The 21,655-nt window shown below is 40.7% G+C and overlaps 1 protein-coding gene across 1 annotated transcript; it reads left to right on the top strand.

The window, feature by feature from the left end:
• Positions 1-17,613: 17,613 nt before the first annotated feature.
• On the top strand, positions 17,614-20,876 carry irx3a (iroquois homeobox 3a). Its single transcript, XM_061039130.1, has 2 exons — positions 17,614-18,130; positions 18,737-20,876. Exons 1-2 carry the CDS (start codon positions 17,912-17,914, stop codon positions 19,802-19,804), a joined length of 1,287 nt encoding a protein of 428 aa, XP_060895113.1. The 5' UTR covers positions 17,614-17,911; the 3' UTR covers positions 19,805-20,876.
• The last annotated feature ends 779 nt before the right edge of the window (positions 20,877-21,655 follow it).

The raw sequence follows: 21,655 nt of genomic DNA, 5'->3' as shown, positions 1-21,655 counted from the left end.
CTATCCCAACACATAATGTTTGATCCCAGTACATAAATCTGATGCAGAAATATTTCCAGAGCACATCTGCCTCCATCTTCATCTGATCAGGAATTCAAACACCGGTCAACTCCAGTCGACTACCCTCCATCCCGTTGGGAAAACCCAAGTCTATCCATTCTGGTTTGTATGGACTGGTTAATGTGGTGCTGAGCTGAGGCAAACACAAATAGATTGCACTGGTAGCAATCGAGCCCCCCTCCACCCCACTGTGTTACAGCTGTTATCATTACATATTTACCTGGAGGACAAGCTTGTGCTCCCTCCTGATAGGTCCCTATCAGTACATGTCTATGTTGTGACACCTGGAGGGTAATTGTCATTAATTGCACTCATTTGGGCGGTAGGTCAGGGCAACTGAAGCGCAGGTGTTTGGGACAAAACATGATTATTCCCATCCAAAGAATGGGAGGCAGGAAAAGAATGATTTTTTCCATTGTGGAAGGCCTCACACATAACGACTGTCCATTTTTTCTGGTTTTATCACACATTAGTGGGTAATTGAGACTCAAAAAAAGTGGACAGAATGTCATCATCATTATTCCCTTCTCTCCTCCATTTCCTCCATTCATAGAGGAGATGGAGCACTGTATCAGTTTAGAGTGGAAAAAGCTAAGACACAATCAGTGCACCAGCCACTTAAACTGTTAAACAACAGCTCATACAAGATCAGAGGCAACGCTTCCTGTACTATATAAAGAAATCAGATTTTAAAAAACCTGAAATTTCACTTTTGTGGTATTGATATTTGCACGTCATTTGCTTCTCTGGAGTCAAAGTTAACACAAAAAGAATGAAAAATGTATCATACCGATAAAGGCTTGTATTCTATGACCAAATATGGAAAAGAAAATTGCAAAACAACTTTATTTTGGATATTCCCCAGTTCAAAGAGATGCTTGTGTCTTTTACTTAGGAGCCTGGAGTTGGATTTTACCTAGATGAGGCCCAAGTGGGCCTAAAGTGAGACTAATGTCAGTCGAATTAATGAGACCCTTAATGCTTCAAATGAGTCCTTAAGGCACCAGTCCTTTATCCTGCAACCATCCATCTGTTTGAATGTATAGGTATCTAATAACTTTGTTATAATAGCTATGTCATGACTCAGCTGCGGAAAATGTTAAAGCAGTTACCATACATCATGTTTGTATCCAAATACTTAGTCTTACCACTGACTACAGTTCATTTAAGCAAACAATATTTTTTTCTACAATGAACAATGTTCGTCTTCTACACTTCAAAGTTCAGGGTTCAGGCTCTCCTCCCCTGCTGCTGTTCATTTGCATTTAACCAGAGAGTGACATGAGTGTGACACTGCTGCACACTTTTGTGGCTGTGATGTTTTCTTTTTTCTTATTGTAAAAAAACAACAACAAAAAAGAAATATAAGACTTTACAAATTGCAAAAAAAAAGTACAAATAAGCCTGTGATTACGAGTGTGTGTATGTGTGGTTGCATGTGTGTGTGTCTACCCCACATGGGCGGAGTGCAGACACCAGGCGCAAACATCCTCAATCTGTCCTAATAGCACAGCAGTATACAAAGCACAGAATTCAAATATAACAACCAAGCTACATTCCCTCATAAAAACACTGTTTACCGTCGCTATGATAATTTACCCAGTAACATGTGCCCTCCAAAAGAGCAAACACCCAGGGATGCCAATGTGTGTGTGTGTTGGCTGACGAAAATACACAGCAGCAGCTGGGCTCCATGTTTGAAGGCCTGCCCTCCACACTCCTAAGCTCAACGTGGAGGTACACTGTGACTTCTAGACTAGTTAGTGAGGGGAGGAGATCGAGGGTGGGCCTGAACTTGTTGGTGCAGGTGTTTGTGACAAATGAGATGTTAATCACTATCTACAGCTTGGATTTTTTCTGAAATATAATTATAATTTTTTTCTAATCAGAATTAACAGGATTTATATATTGAAATGAGGCTCAAACAAACATATAACCTTTTTTGCTCTTTATTAAAAATAAAAAATAAATAGAAAAAAACCTAATACCATTATAAATGTATAGTTAATACGTGATCATCTATTCTAGGTCAGCCTGACATAATAACCAAAGAATCCCACAAATTAATTACAGCAGTGACTTTCTCCTCTCATGCCAGAAAACATTGTGTCTGATGAGTTTATGTCACATAAGCCATTACCTGTTTGTGTCCAATACCGGCTGCACATGATCCCTCTGTCCACCTGAGCTGTGGAGACTAATGTGGGTGAACCTGAGGCTGGTAGTGCCAGAGCGCGCTTGCCAAACTTCCAGAGAAGACAGATGGCATGCGGAAATCAATAACCTCACACAACATCATCCATTTTGTGAACAAATGAATCTGCTTTGACAGTATGTGTATGAGCTATCGGGTGACCTGCTCTCTTCCCATTTGAACATCCTCCCCTCCCTTCCCCAAGCGCCCTGTTATTTATGGCAGTTGGGCCCTGTGCTCCTGTGTGCTTTGATGTTTAATTCAAGGACTCACAACCAGGCAGGGAGGAGAGCGTGGGTGTGTTGGGAACTCACCGGGACTCAGGAGCTCAGGAACTGTGATTTCCTACAAATTTCCCCCGTGTTGCTCACATTGGTGTCTGACTATAGCTGCTGAGAGTATACTTCATACAGGTCATGAATGTGTGAATTAGAAGTTCTGTCTCTGAACAGACTGAGGCTCGTCCCATGAAAAAAGTGTTTGGTGCATTAAGAGTCTTGCGAGTTTGACACTCTCTGAGGTTCCGAAAATACCCCCACCCTAAGGCGGCTATTGGTAGTTGTTAACTCCAATCACAGCCAAGTATTGTCTGTGTTATCAAACAGCAATCCTTCGCTGTCAGACCTTTAGTATCCTCCTCTTCTCTCTCACTACCTCTAACCTCCATAATATCTGTCTCCCTCTCACCTGCTTTATCCCTCTTTCTCACTCTCTCTTTCTCCTCACAGGTCGCTCCCAGAGATTTATTCCAGCCAAGAGCAGCCCCAGCGAGGGGCTGGTGTTAGCAATTTATGGTTTAATAAGACTTACATAAGTCTTGCAGGTGTGCTTTACGTCCCCCACCCGAGCCCATTTAGAGGATTTATGGAAGGCCTTTGGATTGCTGGCTGATTTAGAAGTCCTCTTTCCTGTCTCTGGTCTGTCCGGGCCACCACACTCTCTCCTAGACGTCTAGCCTGACCGGCCAAATGCTTGTCAGATTGGGGTCTGGCTGGGGACTCGTCTGCCAAAGAAACACAGACACCTCAGTAAAAACCACGTCTGGGCCAAGTACAGGTGTGTGATATACTGTTCATAAAGCCAGGTAATGGTGCGTTGGTGTTGGCCACCTTGTTAATATAAGCGCTGAGATACAAATCAGACTGACATATAGGCTAGACTGCAGGCGTCCCACTGGATATGCCTATAGCAATGATTTTTAAATCAGAATGTGAATCAAAAGCCACATTCAATTCTGATACATGTGGCTATTGTTAGGCAGAGGAGAATGGTTTCGCCGTCTTGGCTGGCCCCACTAACCTCTACCATTGTAGGAACACACAGGGGCACTCGCAACTGCACAATGACACACAAGCTACACAATTCTTCTGCAAAGAGGAGCCTGAATGGAAATAAGTGTTGCCAAATAAGAGTTATTGTGATGAGGCAGTGCTCAGCTGTTTGATTTTAATATGCAGGCTAACAACACCGCCTTAATCAGAAACACCATCCTCTTCGGTATTCCATTACTGATTCCAACAAGCATGTGAACAGTGTTGTTTGAAAGCCAGGCTGATGAAAAATGGTGCAATCTCTGTCCCTAATGTGGACTGGTAATTGCTCATCTGCGTAGATGCTAATTGACAATAACCTTTTGACCATCCCTGTCTTTTTATTTATGTAATCTTGCAGGGTGGTCCCAAAGATTACGAAATAAATAAATCAATATTCATCACATGGAAAACATGTGAATAGGTTTGAAGATGATATTACCTTGGCTTTTTTAATAAATGCATTTATACAGACAGAAGTTGTTTCAAGCTCAAATATTTCAGTAGGTTCAGAAACCAGTTCAAGCTGGGTAATGAATTCTGTAAAGCGCCTTGAATATCACAACACAATGATTTTTTGTCAATTTCAAGGCAGCAATATTATAACCACATATGAAGCCATCAATAATACAAGAGGCCATTTAACTGTAAACAGCCAAAGTACACAGAGGCAATCCCATAGCGACGGAGAAAGATTGTTAGGCACTAGCTGACTGGCAGGTGGATGAGATGTGGTGTGCCAGCGTTTCTACTGGGCGAGTGTGTGCATGTGTGTGTGTGTGTCAGGGTGGAAGGCTAGAGTGAGAGAAAAGTGTGTCCTGGTGAATGGATGGGTAGGGATGATGCCATGGCACACACACACACACACACACACAAACACACAGGAAGCTCCACCAGTCAGGTTCAGCCGTCAACGCCACCAGGGACCCGCCATTCTCATGCAACAATGCAAAAAAAGCTCATTACCATCCACTAAATATGCATGAATAAAGCCTGAATAACCATGGCCAGTTGTCACCTGAAGACTGGCCTTTTACTGTCCAATAAGCAAACATATCCATCTCCTGGACTGATAGGCCTCATAAAGGAGGTCCTCTTACCGCTTTTCCCTGGAGCGCTGCAAAGAAAGGGAATGTTGAAATGCTAAGTAAGGAACTGGGAGAAAGACGAAGGGGGGGCTCGAATCAGTCATGTTGAGTGACATTTCTCAAATCTGTGCATCTTATCCAGGGTGAGATATTCCTATCCGACTGTCATAGGATGTGACATGACAAACCCAGAGTCTGTGAATGAGGGAGTGATTGCACAGCGCTTAACAGACAACACACGCCGCGCCTCCTTCCTGTTTAATGCCAAGCGTTAAAGGGGAAGGGAGACAGCGTGATCACACAAGCAAAGTAAATACGTTCCTTTGTTGGCCTCACCTGTGGGAAATAGTGCTGCTTTGTTTCAGTAGAACAAACTGTCAGTGTTAAGAGAAAGGAAAACAATGCAGTAATGCAGGGATCTCTTTAAACATTCATTTTGCTAATATTTATATTAGGGCCTCATCATTATGCAATGAAATTAATTATGGTTGGAAACAGTACAAGTAGTCAAACATGCTGCAGGCAAACAAGTTGGACCACTGTTGGTGCTGACAGGCATCCCCAGACAAAAGACGAGAGGATAATATAGATTGAAAGGTATAAATGTGCCTCCTTCTTCTTTTAGATAATCAAACACAACCACCATATCACATATAAATAACAGTGAATTAATAGCTGCTGGGTTTCTTCACAAAATCGAAAAATGACTTTGTTTCATCATTAAGTTTAGTCTTGCAAAAATTCTTGGCAGCATTATTCAGTAATCAGAAATTCACTTAAGCAGAATTGACTGGATAACAAGAATAGGAATTGCAGCATATCAAAAGCATCGGGCAACCCTATCATTTTGAACTCTTGTCAAAAGCTTTGATGTGCCCAGCTCTCAATGCGACAGTGTGCAAAAAAAAAAATCTCAGCTCAATTTAAGTCTCATCCAAAGAGCTTACAACTGTAATTAAATCATTAAATTCTTGTCTACGCTTCACAGAGCGTAGAGAAATTAACTTCCCACCAACCTCATTTTCTATTTGAACATGAAATAATGATTTTCTGCCAGTCTAATTACAAAGCCAACATCTGATCAAGCCCGCATCCAGAGGGGATTATCACATGCGCCAGTATTAGACCTCATTACCAGCCTGAGTGCAGAATTATTACATCTTGTAATTGGATGGCGAGATTTATATACAGATCGGGCCGGTTTCTGTAAGATTGTAATTACAAGCTTCGTTGGTTAGCTACTTATCAGAACTTTGCAGGAAAACAAAACAAATGGCTGAGCGAAATGAGCATGTCATTAACCTGTAACCCCAGCGTGGGGGGAGAAGTGGTGTAACGCTCGTGTCTGCATTAAGGGAAATAGGTTCATCCATTTCAGTGCCCCGCCTGTGATGGCTGAGCAAAACAGTCTGTTTCATTTATTTAACCTGGGTAATCTGTGTGGGTAGAAAACACACGCAGAGAGGGAGAGAGAGAGAGAGGGAGAGAGAGAGAGAGAGAGAGAGGGAGAAAAAAGGCTATAAATGAGCTGTCTCTTCTGCCAGGATGGGCTCAATGTTTCTATTACTTAAGGCTAACAGGCTGTGAAGCCATCCATTCTGGAGGCTGCAAGGGGGCTATTTCGCCTGCCTTGGAGAGAGAAGGGGGCCATCGATCCCAAAGCCCCTGCCGCTTGCCGGTAAGAGTACAGGGGCTTTGTTGCATCACTAAAACAAAATAGAGGGCTAAAACTCTTTCTCACACATACACACACAAATGAGAAGAAGAAGAAGCCGTGGAGCTCCTAAGTAACCCCTAACATAAACAGGCAAGTAATCAATGGAGAGGGCAAGCAGGCAGAGAGGGCTGGGAGAAAAAAAAAACAGGGTGGAGTGAGGGAGACGGGGAGAGAAAATAAAAATTGTTCAATTACTGGGCAAACACGTTTTTTCTCTTTTTTTGAACAAGTGATTTTGCAGTGCAAATCAATGCTGGCAGGTCAGGCTGCCTGCTACTAATCTTGGCATTACAACTCTCCAATCAGAAGCTCTCAGGTAATGGAGTTGTTATTGAACTTCATAGTCTGGATTAGATTCTCGCTGAAGATCAATGCTGCGCCAAGATGAGACTGATAAACCCTTGATAGCAATCTGAATCCCTGAAGCCATGGAGTGAAGCATGCTGGGCTCAAATACTGAAGAGGAGGGGGTTGTCTGGACATAACACCCCCCCCCCCTCCAACATTCTCCTACCTCCACAAGATTGGAACAAAACAACTGGTATCTGAACTCATATAAACAGTTTATTTACACATGTAATCTGCTTCCACACAGAAAAAATATACTGCTAATATACAAGATCAAGATTCAAGATGAACTTTATTTGTCCTACAAGGTGAGAAATTTGTCTTGGGCCCATCATAAAATACAGTCAAAAAGGTATTCCAAATGACTTAGAGAAGCATCTTACCTTAAATGAAAGAAATAAGAAGCAAAGTGTGACCACAAAATATTGTATCACACTGAACACTGTAAGCAGCTGGGAGAAATGGGTGACATTTGGGGGGATTGTTAATGATTGTGCTTTTATCTACATGAGGAGACTTATAGTCAACCATTTTCTCTTGACTTTCAAAGGATTATTGTTAAGATGCATCTTTTGGTCTTTTTTACACCATTTAAAAAAGATTAATCTAAATATTATACAACAATGTCTTACATGTAAAAAAAAAAACATTGATTTTTTTTGTACATACTTAAATACTATTACATTTTATCAAATATGTGTAGATAATAATACATTTAGTTAATATTATTTACAGTTGTTAAAAGTCAAGTGTTTCAGAAAAAAAAAGAAGATATTCCTTTGAGTGGCACTTCAATGTCCATCGGCCTGTGGAAAGGAAACTGAACTCCAAAGGCATCTACATGCTTTTGACATGACACACAGTTTATTTTTGTTTCTGCTCGGATGGCTGCTAACAATTTATTCCAGCGACTCAGCCACCATTTAGCATTTACCCAACTGGGGCAACAAAACGGAGCAAAATCGATTGTGGATCAATGCAGAAGGTGAATCAATCACAGGGTTTTCTTCTCCAAATATTTAATTAAACATGGTGGCAAATAACTTCAGGATTTATTGTTTGATGCTAAGAGCATTAGTGATTTTCCTCTTCCGCCTTCCCACACGGGGCCTGAATGCTTTGCTGGTCAGGAGGCTTAAAGGGACCTTGGGAATAGCATGCGGACACTTTTCCAATATATAATCGTGTGTATATATACATGAATATATACTCTCTTGCCTCTGTTCCTAATCCACTGCTGCTCTGGGGCGCTCATTTCATTAGACATGGGCAGGCAGGGCCGACAGGCTACCAGGCCTCTTTAACATACGCTCTAATGGCTACCCAATCCCACCAAATGATGTCGATGAGCGATGGGCATATTGTTTAAGTCTGCTAATGTGGCTGCTTGAGAAGTAGGCTTTGAGATGGGTCACGGGATATAATATTAAAAATAAGTAGAAGTGAAGTTGGATGTAACACTTTTCTCATTTTTTATTAACTTAGCCATAGAGAGCATTTTATGAAGACAAACTGCTCTTTTTTCTGTGTTATAAAATCTGCATTCCCTATATATTGATTGGTTTATAATCTGCCAGAGCCATAAGGGCTTGAATCATTCTGGATTTAGGATGAGAGTGTCGGTCCAGTGGCGCTCATTGGAAAATCTGACAGATACACAAAGATTAGCAGATATCCACGCACACATAAACACAGAGGGATGGGGTCTGGTGGGCCCTCAGAGGGCTGATAAGAGTGGGCTTGGGTGATGATAAGGCCCACTCATGGATGTATTGTTCTCCTAAAAGGGGCGGATCTCCCCTGTGTTGGTGGTTATGAAGCGGGGATTCAGGAGCAAGGAGAGGGTAATCATTATTGGTTGTGACAGAGGTGGCCTGACAGCTGGGTCCGGTCTTGCTCCACTGCTTGTTGTACAACAGACAGGCTAACATACACACTCAAATGCACACACATACACATAGATCTGAGAGCACATGTGTGTACATCCTAGCAAAACCTAAACTGCAGTAAAAAAAAAAAAAAAAAAAACCATGTTTGGCATACCCCAGAGGACATTGTGTTCAATACACCTGAAGATATAAAACTGTTTGACTGAGTGAACAACATTCAGTCAATCCAAAATGTTCATCCTCTCAGGAGCAAAGTCAAGCTTAAATCATTTTAAAGAACTAGTCTATCAAAACACTAATTATCCTTTTTTTGCGACATTTTGTGCAAAAGTAACGCTCATGTGGGGACCATGGGGTTTTGAATACTAATAACAAATTTAATGGAAATAAGGTCTTTGAGATACTTTGTTTTCAACACTACCAAACAGTGACCAAACAGTGGCACCAAACAAGAGGTCCAGGGTTGCAGGCATCACTTAGTGTGGTTACATGCAGTTATAAAAATGGGATTTATTCTGTTAGTCTGATTAAAACTGGACTAAAATGCATGCATAATTGAGATGCATAGCAGAAGTTGCACTGTCTTCTGCCTTCGGATATCACCATAAGCTAGAGGGATAGATTGCATTCCATTTGTACCAAAAGTAAAGCGTAGAGTATGTACGAAACGTATAGAGCTGTAAAGTCGTCCATGTTTTCACATTTTTACATACAACCAATTTGTCGTTTGCTAACTTGTTAGCAAGGTCAACCAGAAGACGCTCCAATAGTACTTAACTATCGTAAAGGGGGCATATCTTCGTATGTCGGAGAGTCGGACATACTTCTGTCAATAAATTGATTATCCTCAGTGCTTGTGTACTGGGACATTGATTGTAGTCCAATTAAATGGCCTAATGGAGCTATAATCGTGACTCGACTTAACCGTGCATTGAAAGGTAATGACTGTGATCCATCTTCTGGAAACCAAAACCATGAAGATGTTTTGATGTTCAATTTATAGGGTAAAGGTAGTTAAGTATCTGGGGATATTTTGGAGAGACAACCAAAAGAATGTGAAAAAAAGTGTAACAATCCATAGACAAACATATATCACATTTCACCTGTCCCCATACATTTCCTAAAACGACAGGCACTACTGTTGGATGACATTGGATGCATAAAAAATAGGAAAGGAGGCAAAACAGGCACTATTTAAAAAGTTCTGAGTTGGTAAATCTACAGTGTAGCCAAGGATTTGTTTCCATATTTGATATTTAACAGGTGCAGCTTTGATGACAATGGTAATACATTATAGTGAGAGAGCTAGTTGGTCTAGCTTTTCTTCAAGTTCATTAACATCAATTTCATTCATTCCATTGGCCTATTAGCCTGTTAGTTATAATCATAATAGCTAGTTATTACAATTTGTGTAATGTGCCAAGACAACGCCTCTATGTGGGCGTACACACTCAAAACACAAAAGTAATGTGCTCACAGGTATTCATTGTCACTTACTGCTTGGAACAATGTTTAGGTGTGTAAGTCTTATCAAAGCTGTCCTACTGAGGTTTGCGTGTTTACATAAAATCTCCTCTGATCTCAGTCAACTGGCATGCTGAGTCACTCAGTAAAGCCAATAATAAAAGCAATGTTCACACCCACCAACCTCCATATCAAACCATCAAAGTGCCTACTCTCATACCCTAATAATGCCACTCATGAAAATGGAGTGCTAGATAGTGAAATACAAGGAGGCACAGATGCCAGTGAAGAATAAGGTATTTTCTCATGTTGCCATTCTTAAGGCTGCTCATTTGTCACAAATAGCATTTCCAGGAAGAATTTTTGCATTTTTCTATCTGCCCTAACAGCTCTTCTTTCTTTGCAGTAATTGCTTAACTTTACCACAGAGACTTGCTGTTTTTTCCTGCATGGGAAGCCAAATCTGTCACAACCTTGCAGTTCTCCCAAGGTGGCTGAATTTAGTTTGAATCCTAAAAAGAACAAAGCAGAAAATTCTTCTACACTTGGTAAATAATTAATAAGGAGATGCTAATTGTAAAACCAAAGCAAATTAGTTGTGAGTTTCCACGTGGGTAAAATCAGGATACAAATGGTAATATAGACAGCTAACTCAAATATGATTTATTCTCATCTAAGATGTCTTGTTCCTGGTTCTTGTTTGATGTTTGATGTTTATCACTCAAAATTATTTTTACCATTAAGATGCTCATTGGCTAATGACATCATCAAATCCTTTAGAGTGAAAACAGAATATTTGATCTAGTCTCCTAATCAATTACTTTATTTTTTAAGAATAAATAAAAATAAGGGAACTATACTGAAGACATGTAAGACAAACCATACCATATTAAAGGCTAATACACTTGTTAGACCTCCATGAATGTAACAATATCTGAACAATGCTCCCCTTTATCTTTTCTCTTATAAATAACAGCATTAGTCTAATGTCAGCACAGTTGATAATGGCTTCTGTCAACTTTTAAATACCACTGATGCAACCAAATATTCACTTCAAAGCTTTCTACTAGTGTCCATCTCTGATTATTCAAGGTCATTTAAGCATCATGGAAAGTGTCAGTTTCATACAGCTAATGACCGGATTTTAAATCCCTCCCTGGCTTCACTTTGCCACCCACCATCCACCCAGCAGCCCCTGCAAAGCCCAGATGAGGAGGCTGCGCTCATCCATGTTGGTACAGCTGCCTCTTCTCCGGCCTCAAACCAGCAGCAGCAACAGCTGGATAGACTAAGGCTTTGTCTGGCTCAGTAGGCCAGAAGTGCTGGGAAGCTGATATTTGTCTGTCTGCAGTGTCTATAGCTACGGGGCCACCACTGGGCATCATTGGCTACCACTGGTTTATGATGCTCCATAGTAGACAAACAATGTAACACTTTCAGAGGTTGCAATAGGCCTTCTGTTGGATAGTCAAGGTTAAGAGTTAGTTATACAGTAGTTTGTTTCCAAGAGGAAGTGCCACTTTGTGAAAGGAATGAGGGTTTAGCTCCTTTAAGTGTTAGTAGAAATCTCGGAGTAGAAGAGTTGAACAGTGAAGATGCTGTGGGAAACTACATAACTGTAAACTGGAGACTGCAAAAGACTCAAGAAAAATGCTGGAGTAGTCTGCTTCCTTTTTAAGGTCTGTATTGCATTTATTTAGTTTACTGTTCATTTCATGAACGGGTCTAGAACTCAAGCTAAAATATTTGTTTTAGGAAGTGACTACTTTTTTTGTTTCTGTATTATTTTTATTAATAGGGACAGGATATGTTGATGAACACAAGTAACACAAGCTAGAGTAGAGCAAGAATGCTAATTTACATTTACATTAACATAAACAGAATGATTCAAGATCTGTATAAATACAAATATACAAAACACAAGTAGAAAAGATTAAGACAAAAACACTTGATTGCAACATGACCACGTCAGTCTAAGCTAAAGTAGGACTTAGAGTTTGATGGTGTAGGAGTATTATTAACCAGAAGTGTGCTATAATAATGTAAGCTGAACTTCTTTATTACAAGGTTATAGTCTTATAATGATACTGCATGTTATGAGTGTTTTTGTCCCAAGAGTCAAGTTAAATAATACAAATAATCATGAGCTACTCTGAGAACTCCACAGCTATTTTGATCATTTTCAACATCTTCAAAACACAATCATCACTGTATACAGGACAATCTCTGAAGCTACCAGTAGTGTCTCTGTCTCCCCCTCTCTCTTTCTCTCTCCCTCCCTTCTCTCCTGCTGTCACCTCTCACAGAGCCTGGCAGCATCAAGCCAGCTTGCATTTTAATTTGGCCCTGAAGTTACTTATTTCATTATCGATCATCCGTAATGCTGAATCAATGTTCATCTTGTTACGTGGGCCATACCCGTGTAATACAGTGATAGTGGGGCCCAGAGTTACTCATTCCCTTTACAAAGTGACTTTACCGTAAAATCAATGCCTTGTGTTACTGATACAGGGGAAACTGCAGCAGATGGAGAGAGAGTGAGTGGGCAGAGAGGAAACAAAAAAAAACACAACTCACCTTCAATGCTGCTTTGTTAAAAGCACTCACAAAGAAAATATCTACAGGAATATACAGGAATTAAAGCCATGATTCCCTAATTACAGCAATATCAAACAAATAATATGAATGATATTTAATATGGTCACATGGTGATACTCAGATTATAGAAACTGGATTGTTTCTTGTGGTTTATGGATCATGTGACTGGAAAATATACAGTGATAATACTGCCTGACCCAGCACAAACATATTATGTGGAAAAGCAAGAACAAATGTAATGACTTTTATCCAGGTGCATGGTGTTGAAGTGAAAGGTTGTACCTCATTGTAAGTGACTCTTTCCTACTAACCGGGGCAGGTTGCATGTGTCCTACTGTATATGTAAACACTGGGAGTATAGCTTCTCAAGAAGAAGACAACGGTCAGTCATGGACTCCAGGGCAAGTCTTCGAGGGAAAATCAAGTTATATCACATTCATAGGTTTTGTAGGGATAGAGACAAAAGTTGAAATGTGAACAGTATAATAACAAAGACATTTAGGAAAGATTACAGCAGGGAAATAATTCTACGACCTATTAAGTCAATTGAGCAAAAAAAGTCTTTAAAACTGTATTCGATTTCTTACCAAGGTGACTGTACACTTATTTATTTGCATGTATTTATTTGACGGATGTTAAAGGCCTCTCAACACCTAAAGTAAACACCTATGCATACCTACAAATTGTACAAAAGTTCTGATCTGCAGGCTGCTTGGTAACAGCGTTGTCAGAGGCTTGGATTTTAAATAGATTTCCCTCTCTGTCCATGTGCTCAGCCAGAATGACTGACTGTTTAAATTTAGTAGTAGCCTACAACCTGAAGTTAACACGTTAATGTAAAACATTTGCAAGGTAGTGCTTTAATTCATGCTTTGATCCGCTGTCATAACCCAGTTTAATAAGTTGCAGTCCATTGACTATTAATTTGTTTCCAAATGGTGTGAGCAGGAGGAAGGCTTCTGAAATACTTTACTTTGCCACTAATGCAAATCAAAGTTAGACTATCTATTTAATATGCATGATTGGTTGGTGTAATGTAATTAAAATTATACCATTAAAATTATCCCAACAGTGAAAAAATTAAACTTTAAATGTATTTTCAAAGTACACTTGCTTCTGCTGCTAAGAACAATTAATTTTAGAAAGTAATTCATTTATTGGATTAAGCCTCGCTGTTCTTTAAACACTTCAAGATTTATTGGACCTTTATTTCACCCTAATGGGACATGAGTTTGGAAAGGCATATTTAGAGAGTGAATGTGTTTCACTGTTAGATTTTTTTCTTAGGTTGGCCACAAATTTAAGTTTGAACCCGTAGAGACATTTCTGATTAACAACTGCACTTTTGTATTTTCTCTAGAGTGGAAAAAAAGGCTTTGTAATAAAAAAAATCTAATATGATAACAAATTAATTTTTCCACACATGTCATTTGACTATTCTGTTAGATTTGGATTCAACTGACAGGTTGCTTTTCTTGATCATATTTAAAGAGCTTTAAATCCCTCCACTGCACTATTTCATATTTACAGCCACAGATGCTGCACATTGAACTGAAGATGCAAAGGAAACAAGCCCTGCTGCTTTTTTTGGTGAATGTCCCCGAGACATGCTAAAACAATACAGGAGCTGATTTGTCAACCAAATCAACACATATTAAAAGTCTCTCTCTCTGTGAATCCCTCTCTTCTTCCCCTCACACTTCGTCACACTCTTCAAACTAGTACAACAAGCATCCAGGGGTCATTAATTATGTTTTCTTTTCAATCCCTCACTCGTCTCTGTAATTAAACGATGTTGATCAGTGAGGACTCCCTTAAATTGATTCCACGTGTGATAAGAGACGTGTTAGGTTTTTTTTTTTTAATTTCTTTTTTTTTTTGACACCGGGGCTTTAAAGATCAAAATATGTAATTTGAAGTGCCTCTGTTTGAAGCCTTTGATCCTGCGTGTTTTGCACAGCCTCGGTTCATCATTTGCGACGTGTCGCTGGTGCCCTGTGTATTGCATAAGGAAGTACTGTTGAGCGATAGGCCGTGTATGTTTGCTTATGAGTTTGTGAAATTGTGTCATCTGCATAATTACCGTCAAAGAGCTCTCGACTAAAAAGCCCTCAAGTCACTCGTGTGTGATTGCCCTCTTTCACAAATTAAGCTGCGTGCATCCAGTCATAATAGCAGAAAAAAATGGTCCGAATAAAATGTAAAAGTAGAAATAAGAAGAGTGATTTGAATTGTATCGATAGTAGCCTAATGATAATTGCAGGCTATTGGGATTCAAGGAAAATATTAAATAATTTAGTTTGGTCCACATTTCAGTTTTTATTTTTTTATTTTGTTGCGTTAAAATGTGTCCTTTTCCTATAGTGTGTCTGTTAGTAGCCAAGGTGGTGTGTGTGTGTGTGTGTGTGTGTGTGTGTGTGTGTGTGAGAGAGAGAGAGAGAGAGAGAGTGTGTGTATACGGAAGTCAAGCAGAGGTTAGTTTACTGTTTACTGAGACTCTCTTTGGGAGAGAGCGAAGGGAGCGCAGTCTTAATGTTTTTATGGTCACGCCAGTTTCCCGGGTCGGTGTGAAAGTGTTAAGTTAGTGCGTGGCGCGTTTGATTGGAGGCAATAAATCAGAGTGGTGGTGGAGTGAGGGGGGGGGTGTGGGGGGCGTCCGAGCGACAGGGCCCCGGAGATGAGACACGTGTCCATCCGGAGTCGGAGCGCTGCTTAGCGGACACCGGCAGGCAAACACCCCGCAGGACTCGCAGATTTATACACTGACTTCTAACGTTTATCACACGTCGGCCACGTTGTATCCCTCTCTCTCTTCTCCTTTTCTTCTCTCTTGTCCTGCTATATTGTTATTTTAGTTTTCTCTTCTTTACCTTCTTTTCCCTCTCCTTTTAACTCTTTATGCTGCTGTGTATCTTACAGTCAAATACCACACTTATCTTTAACCACCCTTCACTTCACTGTCTGGACCCCCTCAATTTGCACGTCAATCTTATGAGTGTGTGTGTGCGCGCGCATGCGTGTGCGCGTGTGCGTGTCTGCGCGCGAGCGCGAGCGCGCGCGCGTGTGTGTGTGTGTGTGTGTGTGTGTGTGTGTGTGCGTGTGTGTGTGATCGTGCTATTGACTGCTATGTAGTGATTACCATTCCGGTCGGATGGCACCAGCAAGCCGCTGTAATTAATAACCTCATAATCCGGGTTGGGGTGGATGTCGACGCAGAACACACACAGATCCAGGACAGTTTTACAGAAACAAGGCGTCTCCGTATGGGTAGCTTCATATGAGAAATTATAGCTGCTATTATCCCTCCCAGACAATGATAACTATCTGCTTCCAAAGAAGATTAAAGGTTTATACAAGTTCGGGATTCTGGGAAACGCAGATCGCATTATCAAAACTTAACTGAGTTTGATGGGATTTTATCGCGCTGTCAATAATACACAAAGATTATTCCATATTCAAATAAAGTGCGTGTAATAATAATTCTACCTCTGCGGTTGTTTTGCAAACGATTAACAAAACAGATGCTGGTACAAAATGGGGTTGAAATGCGATTATTACTGTCCCGTACACACTCTGATATTGGTTCTTGGAATTTCAATTCTGACTCCCTTGTTTTGTTTTAATCTGTATTATTTACAAGAAACATAGGTTGTATCAATCAAATTTGTCAAATTGATTTCTTAAAGTGCAGTCTGTCCGGATGATCGCTTTGTTTTGAGTGGATTAAGAACCGTTATTTAAAACCATTTATTTGTTGACTTAAGCTTCACCTCCAGCGAGCTGTTTATTTTTGCATTCTATATTATTATTGAGGCTGCTTTATTTTTTAATTGTTATTCATAATATCAGCTTTTTCCTATTTATAATTGTTTTTTAATATAAGACTATTGTTTTAGTCTGATGTTCTTCACACATTTTTAATTGTTTATCCTGTGTATTGAAATCCGGATTTTCTCTGGAATATACATCTTCCCAGCCCAATCCACTGAAATGTTTATTACTATACGATTGTTTGGTGTTTTACACTTAGTCTTCATTAACAGTGTAATGCGCCTATCAGCTCTCTCTTTGATGTCAAGGGGCTACATGCGACCTGTTTGATGTCTTAAATTAATGAATGAATGAGTCCGATTCTCCCCTGCACTCCAGAGCCCAAGACACCCCAGAGCCGGTGTGAGAAAACACAGCTTTGAGCCAGGGATGAAGCGATAAATAAAAGGTGTGTGTAACCTGTGATCACTGGTCATTACAAGGCAGCACAACCGGCGGTAGTTAGAAACACATCATTATTAATAATTCCCTTTCTTTCTTTGTGATTTATACGTTTAGCCTATAAACAAAGACACATTGTTTTTTTAAATGTAGGATGCGTTTCGATTCTCAAAAATGTGTGAAAACTCTTTCCTTTAAATAAAAAATACATTTAAAAAAACTGTCTAAAGTAGCCTTAAACTTCATCTTAATTTATCGATAGATTTTTTTTTTTTTTAATGTCCTCTTGTAGTTCCCAAGTTGACTCCTTCAAAGAAAAGTTCCCTTTGTATTTGTGTGTGAAAGGGAAACTGCAGACAAAAAAAGGAAGTTAATCAGTCACTGACACCGAAATGCTTGCTGCTGTGCAAATGGCCAAAATTGTGAATTAACACGAAAAGATGTGGTAGGACAGACGCGAAGAAATAACAAATGGAATACATTGGCGAGCCATAAAATGAGATTTGAAATCCCATTCAAATAAGAGCTCGCGACGTCAGGGCACTTATCCGAGAGAGAGATAGAAAGAGAGAGAGAGAGAGAGAGCGTGTGTCTCTGTGTGTGTGAGTTAGAGAGAGAGAGAGAGAGAGAGAGAGAGAGAGAGAGAGAGAGAGAAAGAGGGAGGGAGGTAGAGAGAGGCTGTTTGGTGTGTGGTGTATATGAGAGGGGTGAGATTTGAGAAATAGGAGGGGCTTCTAAACGACTAGAAATGTCAATCTGAGCAAGGGAGTCCCAATAATCTAAAGCAATCTGTAAGGACCTGACCTTAGTCCATCCAGATCAATAGGGAAGTGAGGGTGGAAAGAAGAAGACAGAGGAAGAAATAAGGGGCGCAACCGGATCGTTTACACTGGCTGTTCCCGAGGAAATATAGACTTCCCTTGCTTGCACCTTTTGTTGCTCACATGCTCACACTGTAAAAGTGGATATCGAGGCAATTCCCTTGCTTTGTGTGATCGCAGCAGACTTTTTCCCTCCCTTTTCCTACCACCATGTCTTTCCCGCAGCTGGGATATCAGTACATCCGACCGATATACCCGCCGGAGCGCCAGGGGATCGCCAGCAATGCCCGGTCCGGGACAGAGCTCAGTCCGTCCGGCGCGCTCTCCAACGTCCTCTCAACCATGTATGGATCTCCTTTCGCCGCAGCAGCGCAGGGCTATGGAGCGTTTCTGCCCTACTCGAACGAAATATCAATTTTCAATCAATTGGTGAGTCACCCATCTTTCTCTTAACTAGTCAATAAGTTTTCCGTGACACTTTAAAAATATATATAAAGAACTAAACAGGCCTTCAGCAGCACTTTTTTTTTTAGTCTGAACTTTTAGAGCGACGCGACAAACTTCGCCGCTGAATCGTTAGAGAAATCTGGTTAAAAGTGGTTAAAAAGTAACACAGTCACAAGTTGTGCTTTGGGTGAATTGTTGCCTCATAATGTCCTGAAAGTGATAGAGTTAACGATATGATGCAAAGTGTTGTGGGTGTTGCACATGTAAAGGTGTGGAATATGCAAAGTGAATAAAAGTCAAGTCTTGTCCGTAAGTTGTCTCGTTTTAAATAGATCAGGACTCTTTTTTTTTTTCTTTCTTTCATTTATGAAACTTGTGCTTCGAATATTTTTTTTTTTATTGTAGTTTAGAAAATATAACACGTGTTTAGTTTGTGTATAGTTTAATATTTAGGTTACATCTTTGTTCTGTTATTAGCCTACTTTAAATCCATATGTCATCATCTGAGTGAAGAGCAATTATTGATCAAGTATCATGATGCATTATTATTTGAAGTCTAATGAATCTCTCTGATTCTCTGTGTTTCAGGGTGCTCAGTATGAACTAAAAGACAGTCCCGGGGTCCAGCACCCAGGGTTTGCCCATCATCACCCTGCTTTTTACCCATATGGCCAGTATCAGTTTGGTGACCCGTCCAGACCCAAAAACGCCACCCGGGAGAGCACCAGCACCCTGAAGGCCTGGCTTAGCGAGCACCGCAAGAACCCCTACCCCACCAAAGGCGAGAAGATCATGCTGGCCATCATCACCAAAATGACCCTCACCCAGGTGTCCACTTGGTTCGCCAACGCCAGGAGGAGGCTAAAGAAGGAGAACAAGATGACCTGGGCACCACGGAACCGGACAGACGAAGAGGGGAATGTTTATACGAGCGATCACGAGGGGGAGGAGGGCGACAAGAGGGAGGACGAGGAGGAGATCGACCTGGAGAACATCGACACGGAGAATATCGAGAACAAGGACGACTTGGACGACCAAGACGACCTGCATTCAGATCTTAAACTAGACGGGAGGAGTGACTCTGAGATTTCTGACGGCTATGAGGATTTACAAGGGCCTGAGCAGAGGTTTCTAAAAGCGGTGGCGAAGGAGAGCAAGGACGTGGAGAGAGGAGGAGAGCACTTCCACAGCCACCACCATCACCATCATCTTCACCACGCGTCTTTGGACACCAAAGCGTCACAACCAAACGGGGAACCCCTCAAACTGAACCCCGTGTCCGTGAACTCACCCCCCTCAGAAAACAACCCTGCCCCGGCCCAGAAGCCAAAGATCTGGTCTTTGGCAGAGACAGCCACTGCCCCTGACAATCCGCGGAAATCGCCACAAATGAACGGCAGCAACTCCGCAGGGCCGGCCGCGCAGACCATAATCGCCCCACACAGACTAATCTCTTCTTGTCCTGTTGGAAAAATCCAGAACTGGACGAACAGAGCATTCTCGGCACACCAGCTGGCTTTACTGAACTCAAACCATTATCTTGGACTGGCAAACCAGGCCTCTGCAGCCGGCCTGGCCCTCTACAGCAGCAGGCAAACGGAGGACAAGAGTCATAGTTCAGAGACTGCAGTCACAGGTACATGTCCCCGACACTGAGACGCGCATGTGTAAATAACTACAGAGACAAAGACACTATAGTCCATTGCCTGTCATTAATTCCTCTATTTGTAGACACCCTTTTGCATTTTTTTTCCCTGTCAAAACATTGTTTTTGTTTTTTAGGCCACACAGATGAACAGTGTTACAATAATAGAGCTTGTGTGTGTGATGTGTGCGCGCGCGCGCGCGTGTGTGTGTGTGTGTGTGTGTGTGTGTGTGTGTGTGTGTGTGTGTGTGTGTGTGTGTGAATCTGCGTAGATAAAGGTCCGAGAGGATAGTTAAAACCTCACCAGAAAGCATTTAAGAATAAAAAAGTCTTATATTGAGTTGGGTGAAAACTGTTCTTAATATTTGTGGCCCTTCTGTACTTTATTTGTTATATGATATTAAGGCCCACGTGCTTGGGTTCAATGGTTTACAAAAATCCCTAAACACATTTTCAACACTGAAAGCCAGGATGGGCTCTGATGATAATTATTGCGTTTTAATTTTCTGTTTTCATTTCCATCGCCACACTTTCATAGAAAGATCTAGTGCCTTTGGATGCAGAAACAAAGTTGTTAAAAACAGCTTTCCACCCAGTTCAAAGATAGTGAGGCTGTCAATTAGTGACATCTGGGAATTTTCCTTTTTGATGCCATATCACATTTTTCTTTTCCAAACGCCACATTTACCCAAATTAGCTTTTATTGTCAGATTTGTTTTATCCTTGTGCGTGTGTGTGCGCTTGTGTTTTTTTCCGTCAAGGCCTATGTTACACTTACTTGTTTGGTCATGCAAATGAGCTCAATGCAAATTCACTACAGACTCGTTTTTGAAAGGCAATTGTCACTTTTATATCACTTTGTGTTTTAGCTCTTCACGAGGCTATTATTAGTGTTTATTTTTTTGTTTGTTTTAGATCTTTTTTTTTTTTTTTTACCCCTGATTATTTCAGGCCTAAGAACCATCTAAAAGCAACGTTGTTCTCTCGGTCCTCTCCTCTAAATAACCTTCCACCCATCCTCTTTTTTCCTTTATTTTAATTTGAATATGGAATGTAAAATAAGAATAATACATCTCTGTATACTTACATTGTAAGCATGTCCTGTGTAAAACTGCTAATGTAATAATGTATGAACCTGTAGTCTGTGAGTTTTCTTTTTTTTTTTGTAAGTTCTGTGAGGATTTGATGTTCAAATGTTTTTGTATATAAAGTTAAGAATATGTACATACTTGTGAACCAAATTGTACAAGAAAGTCTATATTTTGGCTAATAAATGAACTGCTGCAACTTTAAGAAATTGTTGGTTTTCTGGCCGAGGTGTTTTGACAGCTGCTTTTGATGGTGGCTGTTATTGTGCATTGCTGCTTGAATTGCAATGCTGTGGTGCGTTTGTGTGTGTGTGTGCTTGTGTGTATGTGTGCGTGTGTGTGTGTGTGTGTGTGTTGGTGGACAGCCTGAGGCACAGACTTCATCCTCCGTGGCCGTGATAAGTAAATATTCGAGAGGGATTTATCACACTTTTGTAGTGGAGGGACTTAAGGCTAATTAGCCAGTATTGCGGCATACATTTGGATATTAATGTTGTGGGATTATCCGTATAGAGGCAGCACTGGTCGTGTTAAAATGACTCATTCTTTCATTAATTTTCCTCTGAAAATGTACGCTCCATAAAAGAGACTTTAGGTAATAAATGGCTGGAAGATTATCGTTGGTTAAAAGTGGTTCAGCTGATCCTAAAGATGGATTTTGGCTTTGCTGCTAAACTCCCAGATCTCATCATGCTCGATTTGTAATGCCTTCGCGCTCCGCACACATCATACATTTTCCTCAACTAGCCCTGCTCTGTTGTATAATTGTAATAT

This window comes from Labrus mixtus, chromosome 1 (genome assembly GCF_963584025.1).
Source record: "Labrus mixtus chromosome 1, fLabMix1.1, whole genome shotgun sequence".
Taxonomy (NCBI): domain Eukaryota; kingdom Metazoa; phylum Chordata; class Actinopteri; order Labriformes; family Labridae; genus Labrus; species Labrus mixtus.
The sequence above is the reverse complement of the archived record's forward strand: the minus strand, read 5'-3'. Positions and strand labels throughout refer to the sequence as shown.

Excerpts from the sequence above, each read along its gene's own strand:
- irx3a (XM_061039130.1), top strand. The coding sequence starts at position 17,912 with ATGTCTTTCCCGCAGCTGGGATATCAGTACATCCGACCGATATACCCG. Across the intron at positions 18,131-18,736 it reads TATCAATTTTCAATCAATTG|GGTGCTCAGTATGAACTAAA; the intron begins GTGAGTCACCCA and ends TCTGTGTTTCAG.